Source organism: Cordyceps militaris (genome assembly GCF_000225605.1).
Source record: "Cordyceps militaris CM01 unplaced genomic scaffold CCM_S00006, whole genome shotgun sequence".
NCBI lineage: Eukaryota > Fungi > Ascomycota > Sordariomycetes > Hypocreales > Cordycipitaceae > Cordyceps > Cordyceps militaris.
This window is the reverse complement of record NW_006271974.1, coordinates 1,546,525-1,569,957: the sequence shown is the minus strand read 5'-3', so window position 1 is coordinate 1,569,957 and position 23,433 is coordinate 1,546,525. Positions and strand designations below refer to the sequence as shown.

Sequence of the window (23,433 nt, the reverse complement as noted above, 5' to 3'; positions counted from 1 at the left end):
ACTCGCTTCGCTGCCGCTCTTACTCCATGTCCGAGTCGCCCATCATCATTTCTGTGCGGTCCCCTTCGTCGTCTCCCAGAATGGTCTGCTCCGCTCCGTCGCCGAGAGCAGTCTCGTCCATGTCGCCATCGCCATCACCATCGCCATCGCCGTCGCCATCACCGTCGTCCATGTCCATGTCCATGTCATCCATGCCGTCGTCGCCGTTGGCGTAGTCGAAGCCATTCATATCGTCCTCGTCCTCGGCCTTGTCCACCCCGTTGGCCTTGAACATCTTGACTGGCGCCACAACCCCCTGTTCGGTGCCCAGCCAGCGGACCAACCTCCGGTGGGAGCGTCGGAACGCGGCCGCGTACGTGTGGATCGCCTCGCCATAATCGTCGTGCTCGTTTATTAGCAGGCACAGACCGCCCATGCCCGATTCGCGAAACACCTTGGAATGAGGGCCTAGGTTCATGGGTGCCTCGGTATCGCTGTCGCTGTTGTTCTCGCCTGCTTGGTCTGCGGCCCGCACGCGCTTGTACGCTCGGATAATGGCGCCTTCGCGGCGGCGCAACTTGCGGCTCTTGCGCTGCTCTCGGCGGAGGCCCTTGTCTAGAATGTACTCAACGCGCTGGCTTCGGTTGCGCTCGACGGCTAGTTGGTGTGCGGTGGGCGGGCGCGGCTTGCGCGAGATGACACCTTCAGAGCCCTGGCGTGCCGGGGAGGACCCTTCGAAGATCTGGTACTTGAGGCCTGCGCTTCTTCTGGCAGCGCCGCCAGCCCTGCCGCCGCGTGGAGGTGGCGTAGACCGGGTGCTATCCATGTCTGACTCGTGCTTGGACGGACGTATGCGCGGCAGGATGGCAGGGCCGTCTTCGTTGATCGTTACTCTTGCTTTGCCGCGTTTCGCGTCTCTGTCGTTCATAAATGCCTGATCCATCTCCAGGATCCGGGCTCTGGTGCGCTGCTTCTCGGCGCCAAAGTCCTTTTCAGTCTGCGTGTCCACATTTTCGAGAGCCTTTTCTTCTTCCGTCATAATTTCTAGACGGGGAACACCTTGGTTTGCGACACCAACATCATAGTCAACGCCGCTGCCAAACGGGTTCTCCTCGCATCCCTCTTCCGTGAAGTCAGATTCGAGGTGGAACCACATGAGCCACAAAAAGGCTATGGCTCGCGATGAGCTGCTGTATTGTGTCTTCATGATGAGGTCGTGGAACTCGTTGCCGTCGGGGAAGTGTAGGTCGGCCACCTTCTTCGCGGCCGCGCACATGATGAAGATCAGATTGACAGGGTTTGTTCGCGGTGCCGTCTGCATTTCCTTGAGTTTTTGCAACGTGCTTGGCTCCTGTCGGTCTTCAGCGCCACCCTTTAGGATTGATTTCAAACGAGGGGCGTCCTGAAGTTGCTTGTATGCGTGCGCGTCTTGGTTCGCTTGGAGGGAGGGAATGGCATGATATGTTCGAAGCTGAGCCCTCATCTCGGGAAAGACTGTACTAGTTAGCAATGGCGCCAGTCGGTACGTGGTGTTAGGGCTTACAGTTGAGCGTCGTATTCATCCTGCCAACATTCACCAGGAGACAGACCATGGCCATGCCCTTGGCCGCCTCTCTATCATTCAACAACTTGTCGCGCAGAACCTTGCTGGTCTTGCTGCTGCGCGCCATGGTATCAATGTAAAGGTCGGCAAAGTTCTGTTTGCCGATGCCCTGCGGATCGTACGAGTTGGTAAAGACCTTGGCCTCGTTGTCAAACACGGCCTTGAGGAAGTCGTATTGAATATCATAGCGCCACAGGGGCTCGCCGTCGTCCTTTTTGAGATGACGAATCTTGCCGATTTGTTGCACGTTGGCGTCGCGGTGCGAGGCCCGACCTCCCTTGCGGCTGGGCTTCTCCGTCATCTGCGTGTCGTCGCCTCCATCTTCATCATCACTGCCGGCGCGCGAGACAAAAGACTTGCTGCCGTCCGGCGCGACCGGAGAGCTCGGCTGGTCGATTTCCGACGGGGCGGCGACCGAGCTGGGTGAGGCTGCCATGGGGGCGCGAGGGTCTCGCGATGGGTCGCGAATCGAGATAAAATTGTATGCGTGCAGGGTTCAGTGTTGGATGAACTCAGGTGCGCATTATCGGGATGGTGTTGAGGGAAATAATGATTCGGGGTGGATGGTGGTGTGGGTGCCGAGGCCGTGAGGTGGCAGCACTCAATGGGTTGTTGGAGCAAAACCAGCTTAACGTTCATGGAAATTGGCCAGCCTAGATGAGGTTGCGCAACGCCACGGCGAGAATCAGGACGTGGCTGGTGTGTGGCACTCACTGTGCGCTGCTGTGGCTGAACAGTGTTAGTAGCAGCCAAATGTCAGCACATATCTAAATGATTTTTGGTTATAGAAGATAGAGTTTTTAAAAAAACCGCTTTTAGTTTGATTATCAAATATCTAGCTCTTGCATGGTAATTTGTGAAGTTTAAGCTGCGATGTCGCTGGCCAGGCCGCGCCACACCAAGCTACTTTAGTACCGGTGCCTAGTAGTACTGGCCATGTTTTGCTGGTCCAGCCGCCGTAGCTGGAACTTGACCAGCAACAACATCGACAACCACCCGAGGGGCAACCAGTCCACCACACGGGCCCCGGCCTCAACGACGACAATACTAACCAGCAGCTAACATCTATTCGCCAATTCAGCACTGTGCGTGGCACAAGATTCGCATTCAATCGTCCTACCGACAACTGAAGCCGCCCGACTAGGGACAGCCTACCACGGCCAAACATCCAAACGATTCGCCAGCACACCACGCACGACACTCTAATACATACCATAAACATGTCGACACCCACGAGGTCGACGCCAGTCAAGCCCTCCCCCGCGTCAGCGACGGACAGCCCCGGCACCTGGCGCCATCCTCGCCTCAACGAAATCACTCGCCGCCGGGAGGCCACGACCTTTTCCGAGAAGAACATTCGCCGCATAGCCTACAACACGCTTGCCCTGCTCTCCCTCTGGGCGATCCGCGCCGTCGTAAAACTGTACATTAGTCCGCAGAGGTACCGACCCCCCCCCCTCCTTCCACAGCCTGGAAACAACAAGAGTGCTGACCGCTGCCCGAAACACAGCTTCTCCCCCGCGGCTCGACTCTACATGAGCTGGGCGTGGACCGTAGTCCAGATCGTCCCCCTCGCGCAGATTGCGCTCGCCTGCACGCCGCTGCTCCGCGCCCGCGACGAGATGACGGACATCCCGCTGACGGCCGCCCAGCGCAAGCTGCTCGGCCTCGCGCCCGCCACCGCGTCTCCCGTGGCTGCTGCGGCGACGGCCGACCTCGTCTTCAGCACGCCGCCGCGCTACTCGCGCACCCCGTCAATGGCCGGCTCCGTCGGCAGCCGCGGCAGCTACGGGTCGCCGCTGTCAGGCCGCGGCGGCAGCCCGTTCCAGAACTCGACGACCGGCTCGCCCTTTTCGCCACCTGTGGACAGCCCCCTGCTGCCCAAGAGCGGCAATGCCCTGTTTGGGGGCAACAACCGCCGGTCCTCGTCGGGGAGCCCCTTTTCGGCCAGCACGTCGCTGAACCTGCTCGGCGACCCTGCCTCGCCGAGCCCGGCCGGCAAGCGGACGAGCGTGGGCCTGAACAGCAAGTGGTTGTACGAAAAGGGCCGGCGGTCGTCGGGCAGTGCATGGGTGCATTAAAAGTGACACGACGTACTGCAGAATGTCATTGTATGGGGAACTTTAGGAATACCATGGCGCACCACTGAATCATTAGCACAAGGGGATCAAGGAGGGGGGAGATGATGCACTTTATATGATACTTTGATATACTGGAAAGGAACGCATACTATCTAGATGATGTTCAAATGAGAAACAACACGATTGGAACAAAACAACTCTTGATGAAGCCGCGCGCCTCTTTCGATTTACATACTTTTTGGACATGCCGTGTGCAGCAAGCAGTACACGGGGGTGCCTCAAAACCAACTTTCTCTAATGTTGAACAAGAGCAGTGAAAACGCCCCAAGCTACAGGCGCAGGGTAAACCAGAAATAAAATGAGAGCACGAATAAACAAAAAAACGACAAGGACTAGGAAAAATCAACCGAAACCCCTGACAATGCTAGATGGATGACAGTGCAACGAGACGAGAAAAAAGCAGAAGGATGGAACAACGGCGGCGGGAGGCGACAATGGCCGGTGAGTGGCACACTTTTACCACGCGTCGACTCCGAGGCCGCGTCGCTCGCAGTAACCGGGCGCCTTGGGCTGCGAGTTGGCCCAGCTCATGACGGTGAGCGAGGTGGTATACGTCATGGCGAAGAAGCCAAAGATGCAGAGGACAATGTCCGAATACTTCCACAGGCGGCTTCTCGCGACGGCTCTGTAGTGGAGGAGCGGCTATGCGTATTGTCTGGTTAGCAGGGTCTTCTTTTGTTCAAGGTGCATTTTATTTTCGGAGCTTACCGGATAGATGAAGACGAGAGGGATGCAGGCAAAGTTGCCGACCAGGGCGACAAACTTGTCGAGGTTGTCGGCACCACCCCAGGCAATGCCAGCGCAGAGCATGACGACGAAGAAGCGAAACACATTCTTCTGCCACTTGATGTAGGGGTTGTACTTGCCACTACGCGTAAACAGCTCCGTCTCGACGATGCGGATGGCGGGGAAAATCTGCAGGGGTGTGGAGAGCAGGATGGCGACGGAGTATAGCAGCTGGACCGTGTTGACGAGCTTGTTGTCCTGGGGCAAGTTGAGGAGGACGACCGTCTCCGTCTTGGAGCCGTAGGCGGCGTAGGAAAAGGCACCCATGGTGGTGAAGAGGACGGTGATGATGATCATGACGAGGAAGAGGACGCGCGGAAACTTGGCAGGGTGCTTCATCGACTCCTGGATGGGGATGATGAGGCCGATGCCCTCAAACGTGAAGATGGCGGTGCCGATGAAGAGGGTCCAGTCGCGCTTGTTGAACATGATGATGTCGGCGAGGCCGTCGGTGGCGAGGGTCAGTACGTCGTAGTAGAACAGGTAGCCGAGGCCGATGAGGATAAAAGCGTCGGCGACGAGCGCGGTGAAGCCAAGCTTGCCAATGTCGCGGAGCAGGGAAAAGGGCAGGAAGATGACCATTTGCATCAGGATCAGGTACGGGATGCTAATGGACGTCTTGCAGTCCGAGACGGCTTTGATAAAGGCCTGCAGGTTCTCCGAGGTAAAGACAATGTAGGCGGCGACGAAGCCAATCTGGCTGAGGACAATGGAAAAGAGGATGACGCCGCGCAGCCACTTGCCGTACAGGATGCCGCCCATGTCGCCAAAGGAGCCTTCAATCTTGAGGCGCGTCGAGACGAGCAGGACGAAGCAGTAGTAGCTCAGGAGCGCGACGCCGAGTAGTACGAGGTTGCTAAACAGCATGCCGCCGCTGAGGTAGGCCCTGGGCAGGAAGAGGACGCCGGTGCCGACAAACGACTTGAGCAGCAGCAGGGCGGCGTTCATGGGGCTGTTTTGGCCGCTGCCGCCACGCACCTTGCGTCTGCGCTTGCGCTTGTGCGGGGGCAGCAGCGCGCTGTCCTCCATGGGCTCGCGCTCGTTGTCGGCATCGTCTTCATGGTCGTCGTCGCCAAAGTACTCGTCGGGGCCAAGCGCCTCGTCGTCCTCCTCCAGCTCCTCGCCCGCAAAGTGGCCGTAGATGGACAGGAACTCGAGAAAGCTCGAGGTGAAGAGGCGGTCGTTGGCCGAAGGCCCGCCCGGGGAGGGCACGCCGTGCTCCGCCTCGGAGGCGTTGCCTGAGGGGCTCTTGGCGTTGCGGCGCAAGTGGTCGCGGCGGAATCCGCCCGGGACTTTGATAGTGTTGATGTCCTCGACCTCGTTCTCGGGCTCGGGTCGGGCGTGGTCGAAGCTCTGGCTGCGATGCAGGCGGCTCTTAGCCTCGGCCTGCTCGGTCCACTTGTAGATGCCGCGCGTGACGTCGCCGCCCTGGAGGCGCAGGCTGGAGAACTCGTCGGCGTTGAGGCCGCCGGCGGTGCCGACGGCGGCCTGCTCGGGCTGCTTGCCCTTGACGGTGCCGTGGACGGATGATGCCTCCGAGGGGCCGCCGCCGGTCTCGGCCTCGCTGGGCTGCACCAAGTGACGCTTGACAATCTCGGCGTCCTCGTACGGGGCTGTGCTGGCCAGGCCGCCGACACTACTACCACCGCCCATGTACATGCGCCTCGAGTCAAAGGAGCCGTAGTTTGTGGGCGTGGCGGCCTGCAGGGGCAGGTTGGAGGGCGAGAGCGGGCGCGGCGAGGCGAGGCGGACGGGGGGCGTGCCGTGTCGAAGCGGCGACTGGCCGAGGGAGTCGGCGAGGGCGGCGGCGAGGGCCGAGGTGCCGGGCCCCTGGCTGTAGGAGCCGCCAGCGATGCTGCCGGCGTCGTTGTTGTCAAAGGCGCCGGGTTTGGGCGAGCCGCTGCGGATCAGGGGCGGCGTCTCGGCGGGGATGGGGGCGGCGAGGCGGGCGGTGACTTCATCGCGCGGGAGCGAGGAGGAGTAGATTTGCGGCTGCAACGACATGGGCGACGAGGAGAGCAGCTGCAGGTTCGAGTCGTTTTTGTTTCTCGAAGGCGACGCCATGGTGTGCGGTAGTGGGTGGGTTTCGTCGGGGGCCGGACAAGAGAGCTCCTATCGCATATTTTGGAAAGCAACGGGATAATGTGAGGGTTTGGCAGCAGGATGTTGGAGAAAGCTTGGAATGGAGAGGCGGTCCGAGCTACCAAGCGTGAACACAAAAAACGAACCGGGTGCTGTCAGCAAAATCGCCGGCGCAAAACCAATGCCGGATGGGCCGTTTGAAGCAGAGCTTTGACGGAGATGAAAATGGAAGCTGCTCAGAATCTATGTCGTGGCCTGTCAATTGTTGTAGAAGATGAAAGAACAGGACGAGGCAGCGGGTCCGAGCGAGAGAGAGAGAGAGTTGGAGTGGAACGAAGCTGTTGCCGTCGGGTGACTGGATTCGCAGCGCTAGGAGCCTACCACAGGGCTGCGCAGGTTGTCATAGAACACGACTGGAGAATTTGGTGGAAAATTGTCGAAACTGTCAAAATTGTCAAAATAAAAATCCGAAATGAACAAGACAGAATGGGCGAGAATTTCCGGTGAGCAAACGGTTGACCTTCCTGAAGCAGAAGCGCCAGCGTGTCGGCGAGCGCTAGAGGACCTGTAGACGGGGCGGGTTGAGTAACGGATATTGATGCTGATGGCAGCTTTGGAAATTATTATTATTATGTATGCCGTTGATAGCCTGCCGCGTTCCTGCACCAAGACTCCAAGACTCCAAGACTCCAAGACTCTACATTGTGAGACATTGCTATCAGCAACAAGCTGAACGAACTTGTAGCTTATCGCTCGTCTCAGCTATATGCAGTGCAGCGCGGGCCGACGACGAGTTGTGCCAGGCATCATCGAATCCCAGCTTGGTGTTACACTCAAGGCACTAAGGCCACAGAGCGGCAAAGAAAACATTTCTTGTATTCGTCCATGTTGCGCCCTTTCTCTCATCGCACGCGTCGGGGAACTAGTTATCCCAGGATGTGCGCAATTCCTGAATTTCGGCGGGTACCAGAACCGACCCCACGTTGACAAACCAAGCAATGCGATTTGGTAAAGTCCGCGAGCTCTGGTTATACAAATTACAAAGCGGCAAGATATCGGCTGCCTTGCATCAAGTTTCTCTCTCTGGCAATCTATCTGTTGCGCGACGCATGCTTGCGACGTGCGACGTGGGCGCAGAGTCGCATGTCCACAGGCTGTACTGCAAGCCACGACGCCACAGAGGTATGCCTGATCGTGTGGTGGCAGATTCGGTCATTAAAAGCACGCCAAATACCAAAAGCCGAAGCCTACGTCCACCAGGAAAGACAAACATCAGCTGTTGTCGTGGGCTCGACGCCACAATGGCACATCCTTGCCCAGACTGGACGAGATGTACCGAAGAGGCCCGCCGCGGGAGCGCGATGGCGCCGACACCAGGGCTTTTTCACTCTCATGACTTGGCCCCTCGTGTCCTTCGGGCCCCCCTCGCACGAGGGCAGAATGAGGGTGTTGCCTAGGTAGTTCCCTATGGCCTGGTATTTATCCCCCGCATCATCTGTAGTTATCTGGTGGTACCCAGAGGGCTAGGCCAACGTCACTGAGCGTTGGCGGTGGCACACTAACAATAATGAACTGATAAGGAAAGAGCGGTAGCTTGTACGAATGCCGTGACAAAATGTAAGAATAAAATCATTTCGCTGACAAGAACTTGCAAAAGGCGCGAACCTGCCAATATCAATACCGTTTATTTCCGAGGCGAGATATCTGTTGTGCGCTGTATCCCGTATCCCCTACTCGTTAATACAGACGGTCGACGGTGTACAAGTACGAATTGGGCGAATTGGGCTAAACTAGCGCTAGTACAATACATTAATTGATTTGATATGATATTTAATCTTACTGCTTGCTCAAAAAACACCATTATTCCCGCGACGAACACCTTAAACCTTGTAACCATGTCCCGCAGCTTCATCCTCACGAACCGATTCAATCGACTCAGTAGACCACTGCGATTTATAGCCACTGCATACATCATTAGCAAGGCCCTTTTCCCAAGATCACAATGCATGAGTAGGTTGCACTTACAAAATATTGTCCATGTCTTCCAGCGTCTTTCCCTTGGTCTCGGGCAGGCAAAAGAATGCCCACGCGGTGGCGATAAGCATCCACGCCGCAAAAAAGTACCAGGTGCCGTAGTCAAAAGCCTTGAAGATATACGGGAGGGCCTTGGTGATGATGAATTGCGTCAACCTGTCGAAACGGCACTGTCAGTTTCCAAACTTCCACCAAGACGCGATAAACTGTCAGGGCACTCACCATTGTATGAGAGCAGCAAAGGTACCCGTGAAATTTCGCACTGAGCCGGGGAAGATTTCTGCAGACACAATCCACGGAATGCCGTTGAGGCCGAATGACCAGCTATCGCGCAGCAGTTAGTTGTGCCTCTTGGGAGTACTGAAAAGGCAGAACACGTACAAGACGGAGTAAATCATAATCATGGCAGTCGCAGCGGTACCACCAGCGGCTGTCGACGGGGACAGCTCTTTGCCAGCGGCAATCACCGTCGCTGGGTGTCCAATCTTCACATAGCTACCGACGATCCAAAGGCAGACGGAGCACATAAACGACGAAATAATGGTGGGATTGCGTCGGCCCCAGATGTCAATCAGCAGACCATAGAAAATGACAGAGGCAACAGCTATACCAAAGACTTCAAGTCAGCCCAATACCCTTCTCCAGATGTTGTCTGGCAAGTAGAGGAGGGAGCGAACAAGGAAAACAGACCTTTGACCAAACCGTAGATGCCTGTATACAGGGCAACGTCTTTGATACCAAGCGAAGCAAACAGGGTAGGCGAGTAGTAGTTAATCGCCGCAGCGCCAGACATGTTTTGCAGGGAAAAGGCGCACACGACGAGCAGCACTCGATTCCGCATGCCCTTGCGCGCGAGCTCAGCGATGACGCCCTTGAACATGGCCCACGAGCCAGTGCCATACCGCCCTGCGATTTTCATTTCGTCGACCAGTCGGCTCCGGATCAGTTCAAGGTCCTCTGGGATATCTATTTCCGTCCTATGTTAGCTACACTGCGATTGTGAGAGCAAAGCGGCATCATGTTTGCGTACAGTCGTGCGTCGCCGGCAGCTGCCGCACCGCCACCAGGACCTCGGTCGCCTGCTGCTCGCGGCCTTTGCGCATCAGCCACAGCGGGCTCTCGTGCAGCGCGAAGCCGCCGATGAAGAGGATGCCGGCGGGGATGAGCTGGACGGCCATGGGCACCCGCCACGAGGCCGTCGCGCGCACGTCCATGTGCTGGTTGATGCCGTAGTTGATCCAGAACCCGACGAGGCTGCCGAGCTGGTAGGCGACCTCGAACAGGCCCGTGAGGATGCCGCGGATGGACACGACGGACAGCTCGGCAATGTAACTCGGCACGGTGGCGGTGATGGCGCCGCAGGCGATGCCAGTAAGGATGCGACCAGCATCTACACTTTTGTAAGCATGTAAATCCAAGCACGCGTAGAAAACCTCGACTTGAGGAGTGAGTAGAAAGGGGAGGAAACTGACAGATGTAGGATAGCTGGTGAGTAGCCGCGACCATGAGGACGGCTCCGAGTAGAAAGACGACGACATTGGCCTGGAGAGCCCATTTGCGTCCTACTCGCTCCGTCACTAATGCAAGTATACCGATTAGAAAGACGCGGCTTGGCAAGCAAAAAGAGCTTCTCACATAGGTAGCAGAAGATGGCGCCGAAAAAGGCACCAGCCTGGAAAGCAGAGGTAATGTTGCTGGAAATGTCCGCCGCAGCGCTCTTGCTAATGTTGAACGACGTCTTGAAGCTCGCCCGGGCAATCGTCGTCCCGATAAAGGCAGAGTCATATCCAAACCTGTCATTATTCTCCCATTAGTATTTGCTTGTAGTGATGGGGTGAAGACAAAGCGCAGGGGCCGCATACAGTATTGAACCAGTAGCGATGATGGCAGTTTCCATGTACAGCCGCCAGTTGTAGACTTCTTTCGGCGTCGGCCTGTCTTCTTTTGCGTGAAACCAAGTCATTGTACAAGTTCCCTGTGGTTATGAGTCGGCGGGGGAGGTAAGTTGTTCATCACATTTGGGGCGGTCCGTCGTCTTTTTATCCCATCCAACTGTTTTGACGTCGGCAAATCTGAACAGCCAAGAACAGGTCGTTTGCGAAGCCACAGCTTTCCCCAACTTTGTTAGGAGGAAAGAAGGGATGAAGCTGGAAAAGCTGGGGTAAAAAAACGAGGCTTGACTTGTCTGGGGAAAACGCTTCTGCGGTCCTTCCGACAGTAGCAGCGCCACATCAAGCCTCACGCGAGCGAAACGTCGCTCCGAGTCGGGGATCTCTGTCAGGTGCGGTACATGAGTCTCTAGTGTTCCTCGTGTGGCGCGCGAATAAATCAAACCAGACGGTCCAGAACCTGCTTTTGGGTGGCGGCCGACTCCCGACCCCAGATGATTTGCCGACATGCGACGCGACCCGATCGAACCGACGATTGTGGAGTCCCCGCAGTACAAACTTGTCTCGATACCACTGACTGCTAAACAGTATTTATTGAGCTGTGGAATAATCCTGCACTAGCGTGTGATTGTAAAGCTTCTCATATTTTATATACAGTAATTCGTCATGTGGCACTCACAACCAGGAGACCTGAATATTGACGTGAGCACAGAGAGTTTCATCATAGCATCACTAAAGGCACTGGAAACTGGCTTGCATGTGAATACTATTCAATATTTGACCATCCGAGCCAAGATAGAATCGTCGCTTCCGCTCGGCCCTATTCATTCTATGGCGCACTGTTGGCAAGTTTCTGCTCTAACTTGTCCAGTGGTTGGACAGTCTCCAATACCCACTGCTGTCGTGCCGTGTCGTCGAACTGAGGGTACGGCCGTCTACAATGCCAGCTTCCCTCTGGGTATCCTCTGATTTTAGCGACAACCCATTTTGTCCCATTGATGCCGCCTTTCCCAAACCCAGTCTCCATCCTCGCCAGCTGCAGCTGCATGGCGCGTGCTTCGTCCACCTTGCCATTTCTATACAGCTCGGTAATTCGCAGGCATACCTAACGCACTCCATAGTCAATCATTGCGTCCCATATGACTTTACTTGGAAGCAGAAAAAGTGAGACTCACCTTGGGGTACAAGTTGGCCACTCCTGAAATGCAGCCAGTGCCCCCCACAGACAGCGCAGGAATGAGCCAGTCGCTCTGTCCCGCCAGAGCAAAAAATTGCTCTGGCGAATAGGCATCAGCGATCCGAGCCACCTTGGCGATGCCGCCGCACGTCAGCTTCACGCCGGTAATGTTGGCGCTCTTTCCGAGACGAACAAGGAGATCCGCGTCCAAGTCGAGCCCGGCGGCGACACCCGGGAAGTTGTAAATAACAATCGGAAGTGGGCTGATTTGGGCGACTTCTTCAAAAAAAGCAGCAATGGCATCCGTAGTCATAGCAAAGTGAAAGTAGCTAGGTGTGAGGACCAGGGCGTAATTGGCCCCGGCCGCCGCCGCAAGCGCGGTTTCGCTGATAATGTCTCGTGTACATTGGCCAGAAGTGCCTAGTCCGATGGGCAGCTCTGGTCGGCCGGAGGCAACAGCAGCCTGGCGCGTGAATTGTACGAGCTTCGACTTTTCCTCCCGAGCGAGCGTCACTGCCTCGCCGTTTGTTCCAGCGATAACAACTGCATGTCAGTCAGTCAGCACAATCCGTTGTACCCGTTGCTCAGATGGAATTCGACTCACCACCGTCAACACCAGACTCGACCAGGAAGTGTATGTGTTCTCTTTGGAGATCCCAATCAATCTCTTGAGTGCCGTCATCGAGGAACCAAGTCAGACATGGCACATGAATGCCCGTAAGAACTTTGGTCTTGATCGTGTCAGCCGCAGCACCCATCTTGATTTCTTCTGGCAGGAATTGGCAAAGAATTTCTGGACGTGACCAAGTGACAACAATGTGGTGACCAGCCGTTGCGGCAAGAATACCTGGTGCGGAATTGCATCAATTAAAGTAATGTGAAATGCGGTGTTTCTTCTGTTCAACGGGCGTTGTCCACTTTCTTGCCCAACAGGTCATGTCACTGCGATAGCCGATCGATGCGACGTATGGGGCATGCACCATTACACGACCCAGCCCTCCCACAGGTGCCAAAAAGGCGTCGGGACGGGTTGGAAGTGGGCAATAAACCCCAGAAAAGTATTTTCTTTATATTCTTCAAAAACGCGGGGGGCGTTTTTGACAGGAAAGCGGGGGTAATTCTTCTCCCGTCGGGTTCTCCGTCAGCGTGGCCACGTTGCTCATAGTCTGAATGCACCCGAAGGGCCAAGGGAAATAACCGTCGCTGGAAACGTTGCCGAATGAGCCTTGACTTTGCACAAGTATTGGTATGGCATAGGTTGTGTGAAAATGAGTCACCATGTCAATGCCGCCCTACACAATTGCAAACGACGAGTTGAAGACAGACTGCTGAACCGACCTGATGTCAACTCTTGCATTTGCTGCGTCTTGCCTCAACTGCACCTCTTCAAGAACCTTGGTCGTGAGGCGCGCATTGCCCGCCACATTTTCCATCCGCAGAATCTGCTCCCTGATCCATATTCTTTCCTCCGCCTCCGCTTCCTCCACCCCGAGCATGAGCAACGGCCAAAGCATCGTCACCGGGAGGTTGTCCTGCTGACCCAAGTCGGCGACGATTTGGTGCGCCAGCGTGCGGATCTGGCGCAGAGCGTCTTCTGCCTCCTTTGTAAGTGGCAAAGTCTTGTAGGCCACACGATGGAGATGCACGCGGGCCGCATAAAAGTTGGAAAGATAAGTGCGGAACGTCCGACTAATGGACGATGCTAAATGGGCCGAGAGATGCGACTCGGTAAGCTTGCCCGCTACCGCCAGGTCCATCAGTATGGGCCGTTGACTGTAAAGCGTGCGGAGACCGGTGGAAATAGCCACACCGATGTTGACGACTTCGATTTCATCTTCGACGGTGCCCCTGGCACGATGCCACGGATCGATCTTGGATATTCGTCCGCTGAAGCTCTGAACTTTTTGGAAGAAGTCCAGTCCGGGCTGGTACAGAGTCTGGAAGAGGGCATCTTCCACGCTGTCATCGTCGTTGGCGGTAGAGCCCTCGGGGCTGGCAATGGCGTATTCGTTGTGAGATGGTGAGCTCTGAGTTAGAATGGCGTCGTTGTCAGCCAAAAACATGCCTTCGCCCCCAGCCGACACTGCCCGCCCATCAAGAAGGCGGATCCAGAGCAAGAGCTGCCTTTCAATGGCAGAAAAGCTATTCTTTTGACCTTTTTGAAAGACAGTATACGCCCGTTTGAGGTTCAGGTGTGCCGTCTCCATCTGGACACCCAATATGTCAATGTAGCAGAGAAAGAATAACGCGACAAGTACATGCTGCCGGTCCTGGCTGTAGTCGGCCATGGTGACCGTGTCAAAGGCCGCAACGGCATCTGAGGCGTTTTTGTAATGTCTCTGGTCCCCGAGGCTATCGTTGTTGCACTTCCTTGCGATTAGCAGGGCTGAAAAGGCCGATATCGCATCTCTAACCATGGATGCGTTGCGTGCCATGTCAACCATGGCATGCCTAATGATCAACCACTTTTTGCTCGCTTCCACATCTTCCAAGATGGGTGGTCTGACCGACTGAATGAAAAACTGCATGAGTTCGTCATCCTGAAAGGGGACTGTTTCGTCATCTGCGCGACTGTAGGGTAATGGAAGCTCAGCCATATCAAGGTTGCTGGCGCCAGCAATATCTTGACTTTGTTGGCTCGGGCTTTCCCGATTTGACTGGCCCGTTTATCAGTATAGGATCAATAATCAGATGCGATAAAGAGTGGCACTAACAGCGTCAAGGCTGTCCACAAATAGGCCCGGAATACCATCCGACGCGACCTGAGACCAGTCTTGGGTGCTGGGGTCCCGCGTCAAGTAGTCATAGTCAAAAGATGAAAAGTTTCCAAAGATGGATGCAGAAAGACCCCAGTCTGAAAGCATGCCAGTGTCGTTGCCACCCTGAGCCGTTGGTGAAGGGCGCTGGTTGCTGGGAAACGCGATTTGGGCGTTTGCGTCCCGGCGCGATGTATTCCATACACATTCAATGTTCAGTCTTTCACAATGTGAGCATTTCGGATGCTTCTCATTGCACTTTACTTTGCGCCGCCTAGTGTTTGGGTTAGCGACACCACCCCTGCGTTTGGCAACGGTGAGGTTAGCGCGTACTTGCATGTCAGACAGCCGCTTCTGGATCGGATATACCGCCTCCCAGCGGAAGAGGATGAAGCACTCGGCCGAAGGGGTTGCATTGCGATAGAACGCACGCCAACATGGTGGGTGCTTGTCGTTGATCATTTCAAGTTCCAGCTGAGGAATTCGGCAGGCACCTTGGTCTGGTTGGCATTAGGGGCGCGCCTTCAACGAGCTTAGTCAATGCTTCAGCCACAGCAATTCTTAACAGCAGCAGGTTTGCCAAGTAAGACTTGAACGTTGACTAGAACCAATCAACCTTTTCAATAAAAGATGGGAAACAATTGTATCGCATACAATCGACTCGGTAGTTGAAGCAGCTGAAGACAGTCATTTTCATTAGAGATTAGAGACCCTCGCACCGCCACAACTCACAACTACTACAAATTACAGCGGCCCGCCACAGCGACGCCACGCTGTAACTAGAATCTCCATTCCAGGCTTGAGGCTTGGCATCCGCCAAACAAAACGGCAGCACCTCGTCCACTGACCTCATCGTGCAGCTTTCCCTCCCCTCAAGACCCTTGGGCGTTGCCGATCAAACGGCACGTCTGCTCTCGGGAATCGCCAGCCCGCATCTTCTCCCACCCATCACCATCGTCTTTCCATATTATCTCGTCTTCTACCATACCTTTCTGTACAGGCTGTCTCTCGATCTAGCTGATCCCCTGAACGACGTGCCGCGTTTGCGATGCCAACGCCTCAGCCACAGCTCTCTCCCAGATATCGCCCCCATCCTGCTGCATGATGCCGCGGTCCCCCGATCCCCTCGGCAATGGCCCGCTCCCAGAAGAGGCCAGGAAGCCGGTTAAGCTGGGCTTGACTTCGGGCGTCTTTATCCCCGTTTTTCTGAATATTCTCAGCATTCTCATGTTCCTACGTTTTGGTCTCATCCTAGGACAGGTTGGCTTCCTCGGCTTCTTAGGTGCGACCTCGCCACAACGTAGCATCTGTCATGCATGGACGTGCGACATGCTGACATACTCGCAGGCTTGATGCTCACCGCATACTGCGTCGATTTACTCACTACCCTTTCGCTTTCTGCCATTGCCTCGAATGGAGAAGTGAAAGGTGGTGGCGCCTATTACTTGATATCCCGGTCCCTCGGGCCTGAGTTTGGCGGCTCCATTGGAATACTGTTCTTTCTCGCCCAAGCTCTCAATTCTGCTATGAATTGCGTTGGTCTCATAGACTGCATCCGCCTTTACGTCGGCCACAGCTTTCCGCAAGGGTATTGGACGAGTTATGGTCTACAAACTGTGGCTCTCGCACTCTGCACAGGCCTCTGCCTTCTTGGATCTGCCGTCTTTTCCAAGGCTTCAAATGCCTTGCTCGTCATAATGACAGTGTCTATAATCAGTATCCCTATATCCGCTGCATTCAAGTCGCCATTTCGAGACGCTGAAAGTGGAGTGGAATTCACGGGCTTGAGCTTGCACACGCTCAGCGGCAACATGCTTCCACCAACGAGTAGTGCTGCCTACCAAGGCATAAAGACTTTTCGCGACCTGTTTGGCATTCTCTTTCCGTAAGTCCATCTACCAGCTTACGTCAAACCGTTTTGCAGCGCGCTAACACAAGGAAGTGCTACTTCCGGCATCTTTGCGGGTGCTTCCATGTCTGGCGACTTGAAAAACCCCAGTACCGCCATTCCAAAAGGCACGCTCTGGGCTATGTTTGCAACCTTTATTGTATACTTTGTCGTCATTGTCTGCATGGCCGCCTCCACCACTCACGCTTCATTCTTGGCCAATGACAATATCCTCTCCGCCATCAGCTTGTCTAGCCCCGTCATTTTTGCTGGTGAATGTGCCGTGACATTCTTCTCCGCCACAATGGGAGTCATTGGTGCCGCCAAACTCTTCCAAGCCCTTGCCAAAGATAAACTGCTACCAGGGTTATCAATTTTCGGAAAAGGCACAAAGAGGGCCGATGAGCCCATTCTAGCTGTCCTTCTTACCTACGCCATTGCCCAAGTGGCCTTGCTTGCAGACTTGAACCAGATTGCCACATTAATCTCCATGGGCTACCAGGTACGCAGGCAAACGATATCGGCAGTGAACAACTACTAATAAAATAGATGACTTTCTTCGTCATGAACCTGGCATGCTTTCTCCTCAAGATTGGCTCCGCCCCAAATTTCCGGCCTGGCTTCAAGTTCTTTAGCTGGCAGACGGCGCTAGTTGGTAGTCTCTTGTCTGCTGCGGCCATGTTCTTCATTGACGAGACGTATGCGGCCATGGCTATTTGTGTATTGATCGCAACATTCCTCCTCATTCATTACTTGTGCCCTCCAAAACGATGGGGCGATGTGTCTCAAAACTTAATCTATCACCAAGTGCGAAAGTACTTGCTGCGCCTGAAGCCCGAGCATATCAAATTTTGGCGACCACATATTATTCTACTCATCAACAACCCTAGGCGCCAGGCTCGACTTATTCAATTTTGCAATTCGCTGAAAAAGGGCTCTCTCTATATTCTCGGTCACGTAATCGTTACGGACGACTTCAACGCTGGAGTTCACGAGGCAAGGCTGCAGCAGCAAGCTTGGACGAATTACATATCTGAATTCTCCAGGATCAAAGCATTCGTACAACTGACCATGTCACCAACCATAAACTGGGGGATTCGGAACCTAATACTGTCTGCTGGTCTGGGCGGTATGCGCCCGAACATTGCCGTTCTTGGATTTTATAATCTGGATGATCTGAGACAGACGAACTCGGCTGTTTCTATTCCAGACTTGCCGCAGTCCCCGGCCAAAAAAATGTTCAAATCAACGAGATCTTCCGAAGACAAGGTTCCGCTCAGGAGGCGACGCGGCGACACTTCGGCTAGGCTCCTCGAAGGTGTCTTGCCTACGGATGTCATTCGGACTGAGCAAATGATGGACGTCACAGAATACATGACCATGCTTGAAGACCTGGCTCTCAAATACAGGTTAAATGTCGCTGTCGCAAAAGGATTCGAAAAGCTCGAGACTCCGCGCTCGGACGGATCCAACACGAAAAAGTTCATTGACCTTTGGCCAATTCAAATGTCGGCAGAGCTGACAGCGGATGGCAAAAATATTGTCACCACAAACTTCGATACCTACACGCTCATACTCCAGCTCGGGCACATTTTGCATTCTGTGCAGACATGGAGGAATGTGTATGCCGTTCGAGTCATGGTTTTTGTCGAATATGAAAGCGAAGTCGAGGAAGAACTGGCTCGTGTGAAAGCCTTGTTGGAGAAGTTACGTATTGACGCTACTGTGTCAGTATTCTGGTTGGCCTCCGGCAGTCTCAAAACTTACGAACACATCATCAATGGCAGCACTGAGGATTTCGATACCCAGATCATCGTCAGCGAGGCATTGAAGGACGAAGAGTGGTGGGATGAGCTGCAGACGTACCGCGGCCGAACAGACTTGTCTGAAAGTCAAGACAGGGCCCAGATCAGCCACATTCTTGACTCTACGTCGGGCCGCCGTGGCTTATACAATCCGCATGAAGGGAACGGCTTTGACCAGCGCCGTGCTAGTGTCGTGGCTGGAATGGCCGAGATTCCCAAGAAGCCTGATCTGGCTATTCTATCCAAGATGGGCGTCAACATGGGTATCCATACCCACCACCTCAATAATGAGGTCTTCGATGAATCAGACTCGGATTTTACAACAGACAGCGAAGATGAGGACGCGAGGAGGGAAGTGGAGATACTGGCACCGTATGGCTACCCTCACCCTCCAACGCCATATCCATTTGGCACGGGCGGAAAGCCGTCGGAGCAGGAGCCTCTTCTCGAGGGCACCTTGAAACGACGTGGACGATCGCAAAAGAAGGACAATTCAGGAGACTCCTCTGTAAAGAGCGAGGCCGTTGCGCAGTCGTTGATTCAAGCAGCATCATCCGAGGCTCCCTCGTACGGCACAATCGCTACATCTTCAACTCTGCTGCAGCCCGAACCGAGCTTTCGTCTACCCCAGAACGCGCCCAACCCCCCCGAAGTGTCACGAACCGGAGCAAGCGACCCCCTGACTCCCGCCATTGGTGCTAACCTCTCGGACGAAACGGACAAGCTCGCCCAGTTCCCTCCCCTTGATCCCCTCCGTGTGCCTATCATCCTCCCTGCCAGCAAGACAAGCTCACGACCCACCAGCCCGACCAGACACGGCACCAAGACGCCCAAGAGCGGCACCAACACCCCTGTTAGACCCGGGATGTCGCGGCAGTCCTCGGCCGTCAAGTTTTCCAGCCGACCTGTCCCAGAGACAACCACCACCGGCGAGGACTCGCGCCTCGCCTTTGCCCAGCCGACAACCGGCCCGGACGCGGCACCACCTCCCGCACACTCGCGGCAGTCCTCCCTAGGCCGGTTCCCCGGCCGCACCATGCTCGAGAAGAAGCTCAATCGGCCCGCAGACGGTGGTGGGGCCAAGACTATCAGTTTTGCGACCAGTCCCGTCTTCTCGTCTTCGGGCCCGTCTACGCGCCACCACTCGCGCCACAACTCACAGTTTTCCTATTTCGGCGACGTCGTGTACGATATTCCCGAAGTCAAGGACTCGGTGACGCAGGATGCCGCCGGCGTGGGCGTTGGTGGCTCGCCGTACTCGACGCAGAGTGTGGCGCTCTCGTTCAATGACTTGCCGAGCCGCGCGCAGCACCTAATCCTCAATGAACTCATGCGGCAGCAGTCGCAGGACACGGCGGTGCTGCTGAGTACGCTCCCGATTCCGGCCGAAGGGACAAGCACGGACGAGGCGGCCACGGTGCGGTACCTGTCGGATGTGGAGGTCTTGTGTGCGGAGCTGCCGCCAACGCTGATGGTATTGAGCAATAACATGACGGTCACTGTGAGCTTGTAGTTGGTTGTGTTTGGGTTACCTGCTTGGGCTACCGCTGTTGAGTACGTATTAGTGTGAAAACCAGGGTATTGTCTGCTTGTTGCTCTTGTGAAGGGATTCTCAAGTTCCAATGCGAACACATCTACATAAATTGCATAGCGAGCGATGTCATCTTGAATGGAACTTCTTTTCTTTTGGATAGTCTTGCTGTAAATGTTCGTGTCGTCTGATAGATTCCAGTCTAAAGGTCATGTCGTGCGTGTATCGTTGTGTTGAATCCACAAATCTTAGTAAAATGTCAACCGCCTGCTCTAAACATATCTCGTGCTCGCCACCCTTGCCCCCCTCCCTCTATAGTCTATTGTCTACACATTTATACATGGGTTTTTATAGTATCCTCTTGACGACCAACTCGCCCTCACCAGACTCTACCTCCACCAAGCCGCCCGCCTTGATCTTCTTCTCCCACTTGGCGCTCTCGCAGCGCGCCAGGATCATGGTCATGCGCAGCGCGACTTCATTGCTGCTCGCGTGCTCTTCTTGTGACCCCGCCACGGGCGTAAAGTTCCATCGACCAAACGCCCAGTTGAGGATGTAGCGCCCGGACGGGCTGGCGGCGGGTGGAGGCACATCGGCGTCCGAGTTGCGGGGCGGCGCTGACAGCGTTACGACGGCCTTGATGCGGTAGACTTCGTCTTTGGGCGCCGCGGCAAGTAGTGTCTGTATCTTCTCGGTGGAAATCTTGGTGGAGGCGGCGTTGCTGCCCTGAAGCTCGAGGGAGAGGACCTCGACCTCACTCTGGTGGTCGTGCGAGTGGTGCTCGCCGTTTGTGTGGCCGTTTGTGAGGTAGCCGTTTGTGTGGCCGTTGGCCTGGCCGTTTTCCTTCATAGCGTGGCTGTCGGTGAGTTGCTGCGCAAGGCCACCGTCGATTCCAAACACGATGTCCATATTGACGAAGCCCTTGTCACTCTTGGCCTTGGCGACATCCACCTCGAGGTCGCCAACCCGATCCACACACTCCTCGTAGCGGTCGTCGCCGGCCGCTTCCCACTTGTTGAACACAATCAGGTCCGTGTACCGCGCCTGTATCTTGGCCGTGTAGCTCGTATCCTCGTAGCCCTCCCAGTTCTCGACGTCAATCACGCTAACGACGCCATCCAGCATGTATTTGCCCGTCTCGCGCGCCAGGCGGTTGATTTCGAGGGCCAGCGTTGCGGGAAATGCAGACCCGCTCGTCTCGATGACGATGCGGTCGGGCGCGACGGTTTTCTCGAGCTCGGCGAGCGCCGGGCCGAGCTGGCCCACGAGGTTGCAGCAGATGCAGCCGTTGAGCAGCTCTTGGACACCAGAGATGGCGGCGCTCGAGGCGAGCTGCGAGTCGACGGCGAGGTCGCCAAACTCGTTCTTGAGAAGGGCGAGCTTGTAAGACGGGTTCTTGCGGCGCAGTTGTGGGATCAGATTCAGGATAAGGGTGGTCTTGCCGGAGCCGAGAAACCCAGTGATGATGGTGATGGGAATAGGCGCCATTTTTGGGCGGCAGGGGGCGCTGCGTGCCACAATCAGCGCGGATGGGCACAAGGGGCGAATTTGGGAACGAGAATGCCGTTTGCAGAATGAAGGGACGCGTCGAAAGGGTGGGTGGCGCTGGTTGGGGGGTGGCAGACGTAAAGTTTGAGTCGAGGTAAGAACACGGCTGTCGCACAGCGCTGTGCCCCTCCAAGAAAAGTTGTTGGTGATGGGCTGAATGGAGGGGCAGGATCGGCCAAGTTCTTGACGTCATGCCATCACGCAAGTTTTAACGCGGCAGGCCGTGCATTCATTTAAATCAATCAAGTCTGCCTTTGCAAGGACATTGCAGTTTTTTATCTTTATTCAAAATTTCTTTGGCTCCGCGTTGCGACCCGAATCAACAAATTTTCGTCATCATGGCACAGCAAACAGGCACGATGCAACCATCAGCGGAGAGGCCGTACAAGAAGCACCTTGACGAGGCAGCGAGCCGCCCGACAGAAGACAACCGAGAGCCGACAACTATTCAAAAGGCCGCAGAAAAGGGTGAGGCATATCTTGATACCCTCCCATGGTACGGAGTACTCGATGTACTGACGACAGGCAGTGGCGGAATACATTCCCGCGGCGGCTGCTCCGCTCCAGCAGCTGACGGGCCACCCAACGGCAGCAAAGAAGGACGAATCAGAGCAGGCACCTGCGCTGGACCCGTCGCATGTGCCGGAGAGACCAGTCCACGACGAGCATATTGAGAATTTCGTGCGGGAGCAGCATCGACAGGATGGCAGCAAGATCTTGGATGGGCACAAACAGTAGCTCATGCTGGTCTACTGGGGACAATCGATGGTTGGCAGTATCAAGCGCATCCAGACTATGCACCAAATGAATAACACAGGAGTTAAAACGTCCTTCGTGCACTCTTGATTACTATGCGTTGTCGTGGTTGCACAAGCCCAGCGTGGATGGAAGGTTGTTGATCGACGGAAGCGAGATCCAAGCGTTGGGCGTCCTATGACATGAGCTCGTCGCCAACTACGTCGCTACATTATGCAAACACAAACAAGTCACCGTGTTGAAATGTCCCCCCTTCTTGGCATTATCTCGCCTACGGAACGTCGGATCGAGGTGAGTCGACCGACCGTGCGAGAAATTTCCTATATCCAAGGGTTTCTTCTCTTCTGAGCGAGTTCCCCGAGAGGAACTGGCAACGCGACACCGTGGGAGGTTCTAGATGAAGGTCGTGGCTGCTCAGATGCTTTTTGATGAAGAAAGGAAAAAGAAGAAGGGAAAAGAGGAAGAGCGCCGCCACGAGGTTTTATAAAATTGTGTGCGGTGCGCCATGGCAGTATTCTACGCTAGTCCGTTTATGGAAGATCTAGCCACTGCAAGATGCCCTGCAAAATTCGGGTCTCGCAAACCACTAATTCGTACCCTAGAGCACAATCGCGTCAAAATGCCCCATCTCACAAATCACAGCTCGACTTACTTGCAGGTTTGCAAAGGAACACGTCCGCTAGCAGGCTATAATTAATAGCTGCATTCATTAACCAGGCTCCTTCCGATATGTCCACGGGCTGCCGTTGTGGCACGTAGTTTCAGGGTCCTGTCCATAGTCCTCCGTTCCGTAGCCCACGTCCTCCGTTCCGTAACCCACGTCCTCCTACGAAGCTTTGGGATCACTCTCCTTAATTTTTTAGACGGAGACTTTAAGGCGTTCCTTCACACACCCCCATGCTACCTGACCACCCGGGACGATTACAATGGGAAATAAGAGAGGCACTGGACAGATGAAATCGGCCGCTATGTGAAGCTGCCTCGTCAGGTCAAAAGGGAGCGCCCGGATGACTTTATCCTGGGGAACAGGTCAAGGAAGAAGAGGCAGACGGCGACGAGCCGCTCTGGAGCGCTGTGCATGACGAGGAGGGACCATGTAAGATGTTTTCTGATTGCGAATGGCCCTGATGTCAATGGACAGCGCAGGTGACGAAACGACGCTATCACTGACCCGCGAATACAACGATTAAGTTACTATACAGCGTCTCAAGGACGGCGGCGCCGGTGGTATTAGTAGTGAGTGGCTGCTCACCAGACGCTGCGGCCATCCGCCACTGGGCGAGAAATCCAACTCGGCTGTCATAGAGTAAAAAACGGAGTGTGTCGCAAGAATATTCCCAGAATATTTCCTAGGATATTATAGTAAATTATGAAGCATAGGCTTGTTGATCATGTTTTCTCTGGCCGTTACTTGTACGTGGGCGCGATATAATATAATGTAAGAATCTAGAAAATCAA

At 55.1% G+C, this 23,433-nt stretch overlaps 11 protein-coding genes across 11 annotated transcripts; 4 read left to right on the top strand and 7 right to left on the bottom strand.

The window, feature by feature from the left end:
- Nucleotides 1-19: 19 nt before the first annotated feature.
- On the bottom strand, nucleotides 20-2,018 carry CCM_07764 (INO80 chromatin remodeling complex (Ies1), putative; the record flags this gene model as incomplete). The annotated part of the gene is made up of 2 exons (XM_006672904.1): nucleotides 20-1,473; nucleotides 1,523-2,018. The coding sequence occupies 2 exons, from the start codon at nucleotides 2,016-2,018 to the stop codon at nucleotides 20-22; spliced, it is 1,950 nt and encodes a 649-aa protein (XP_006672967.1).
- A 784-nt stretch (nucleotides 2,019-2,802) lies between these two features.
- On the top strand, nucleotides 2,803-3,663 carry CCM_07763 (nuclear pore complex component, putative; the record flags this gene model as incomplete). Its single annotated transcript, XM_006672903.1, has 1 exon — nucleotides 2,803-3,663. One exon carries the CDS (start codon nucleotides 2,803-2,805, stop codon nucleotides 3,661-3,663), a length of 861 nt encoding a protein of 286 aa, XP_006672966.1.
- A 516-nt stretch (nucleotides 3,664-4,179) lies between these two features.
- CCM_07762 (amino acid transporter, putative) lies at nucleotides 4,180-6,573 on the bottom strand (the record flags this gene model as incomplete). The annotated part of the gene is made up of 2 exons (XM_006672902.1): nucleotides 4,180-4,365; nucleotides 4,432-6,573. The coding sequence occupies 2 exons, from the start codon at nucleotides 6,571-6,573 to the stop codon at nucleotides 4,180-4,182; spliced, it is 2,328 nt and encodes a 775-aa protein (XP_006672965.1).
- A 490-nt stretch (nucleotides 6,574-7,063) lies between these two features.
- On the top strand, nucleotides 7,064-8,048 carry CCM_07761 (uncharacterized protein; the record flags this gene model as incomplete). The annotated part of the gene is made up of 4 exons (XM_006672901.1): nucleotides 7,064-7,094; nucleotides 7,240-7,295; nucleotides 7,337-7,599; nucleotides 7,637-8,048. 4 exons carry the CDS (start codon nucleotides 7,064-7,066, stop codon nucleotides 8,046-8,048), a joined length of 762 nt encoding a protein of 253 aa, XP_006672964.1.
- Nucleotides 8,049-8,471: 423 nt separating this feature from the next.
- Nucleotides 8,472-10,588, bottom strand: CCM_07760 (MFS quinate transporter QutD; the record flags this gene model as incomplete). Its single annotated transcript, XM_006672900.1, has 9 exons — nucleotides 8,472-8,553; nucleotides 8,617-8,781; nucleotides 8,848-8,949; nucleotides 9,007-9,229; nucleotides 9,316-9,591; nucleotides 9,656-10,015; nucleotides 10,098-10,202; nucleotides 10,261-10,418; nucleotides 10,488-10,588. The coding sequence occupies 9 exons, from the start codon at nucleotides 10,586-10,588 to the stop codon at nucleotides 8,472-8,474; spliced, it is 1,572 nt and encodes a 523-aa protein (XP_006672963.1).
- Nucleotides 10,589-11,343: 755 nt separating this feature from the next.
- On the bottom strand, nucleotides 11,344-12,449 carry CCM_07759 (dihydrodipicolinate synthetase family protein; the record flags this gene model as incomplete). Its single annotated transcript, XM_006672899.1, has 3 exons — nucleotides 11,344-11,619; nucleotides 11,690-12,234; nucleotides 12,296-12,449. 3 exons carry the CDS (start codon nucleotides 12,447-12,449, stop codon nucleotides 11,344-11,346), a joined length of 975 nt encoding a protein of 324 aa, XP_006672962.1.
- A 534-nt stretch (nucleotides 12,450-12,983) lies between these two features.
- CCM_07758 (C6 finger domain protein, putative) lies at nucleotides 12,984-15,138 on the bottom strand (the record flags this gene model as incomplete). The annotated part of the gene is made up of 4 exons (XM_006672898.1): nucleotides 12,984-14,348; nucleotides 14,406-14,667; nucleotides 14,712-14,721; nucleotides 15,102-15,138. The coding sequence occupies 4 exons, from the start codon at nucleotides 15,136-15,138 to the stop codon at nucleotides 12,984-12,986; spliced, it is 1,674 nt and encodes a 557-aa protein (XP_006672961.1).
- Nucleotides 15,139-15,548: 410 nt separating this feature from the next.
- Nucleotides 15,549-19,653, top strand: CCM_07757 (solute carrier family 12 protein; the record flags this gene model as incomplete). The annotated part of the gene is made up of 4 exons (XM_006672897.1): nucleotides 15,549-15,729; nucleotides 15,795-16,332; nucleotides 16,390-16,837; nucleotides 16,885-19,653. The coding sequence occupies 4 exons, from the start codon at nucleotides 15,549-15,551 to the stop codon at nucleotides 19,651-19,653; spliced, it is 3,936 nt and encodes a 1,311-aa protein (XP_006672960.1).
- A 366-nt stretch (nucleotides 19,654-20,019) lies between these two features.
- Nucleotides 20,020-21,159, bottom strand: CCM_07756 (CobW domain containing protein; the record flags this gene model as incomplete). Its single annotated transcript, XM_006672896.1, has 1 exon — nucleotides 20,020-21,159. One exon carries the CDS (start codon nucleotides 21,157-21,159, stop codon nucleotides 20,020-20,022), a length of 1,140 nt encoding a protein of 379 aa, XP_006672959.1.
- A 398-nt stretch (nucleotides 21,160-21,557) lies between these two features.
- Nucleotides 21,558-21,957, top strand: CCM_07755 (uncharacterized protein; the record flags this gene model as incomplete). Its single annotated transcript, XM_006672895.1, has 2 exons — nucleotides 21,558-21,687; nucleotides 21,749-21,957. The coding sequence occupies 2 exons, from the start codon at nucleotides 21,558-21,560 to the stop codon at nucleotides 21,955-21,957; spliced, it is 339 nt and encodes a 112-aa protein (XP_006672958.1).
- A 548-nt stretch (nucleotides 21,958-22,505) lies between these two features.
- CCM_07754 (uncharacterized protein) lies at nucleotides 22,506-23,278 on the bottom strand (the record flags this gene model as incomplete). Its single annotated transcript, XM_006672894.1, has 4 exons — nucleotides 22,506-22,573; nucleotides 22,628-22,654; nucleotides 22,690-22,801; nucleotides 23,228-23,278. The coding sequence occupies 4 exons, from the start codon at nucleotides 23,276-23,278 to the stop codon at nucleotides 22,506-22,508; spliced, it is 258 nt and encodes an 85-aa protein (XP_006672957.1).
- Between the last annotated feature and the right edge of the window lie 155 nt (nucleotides 23,279-23,433).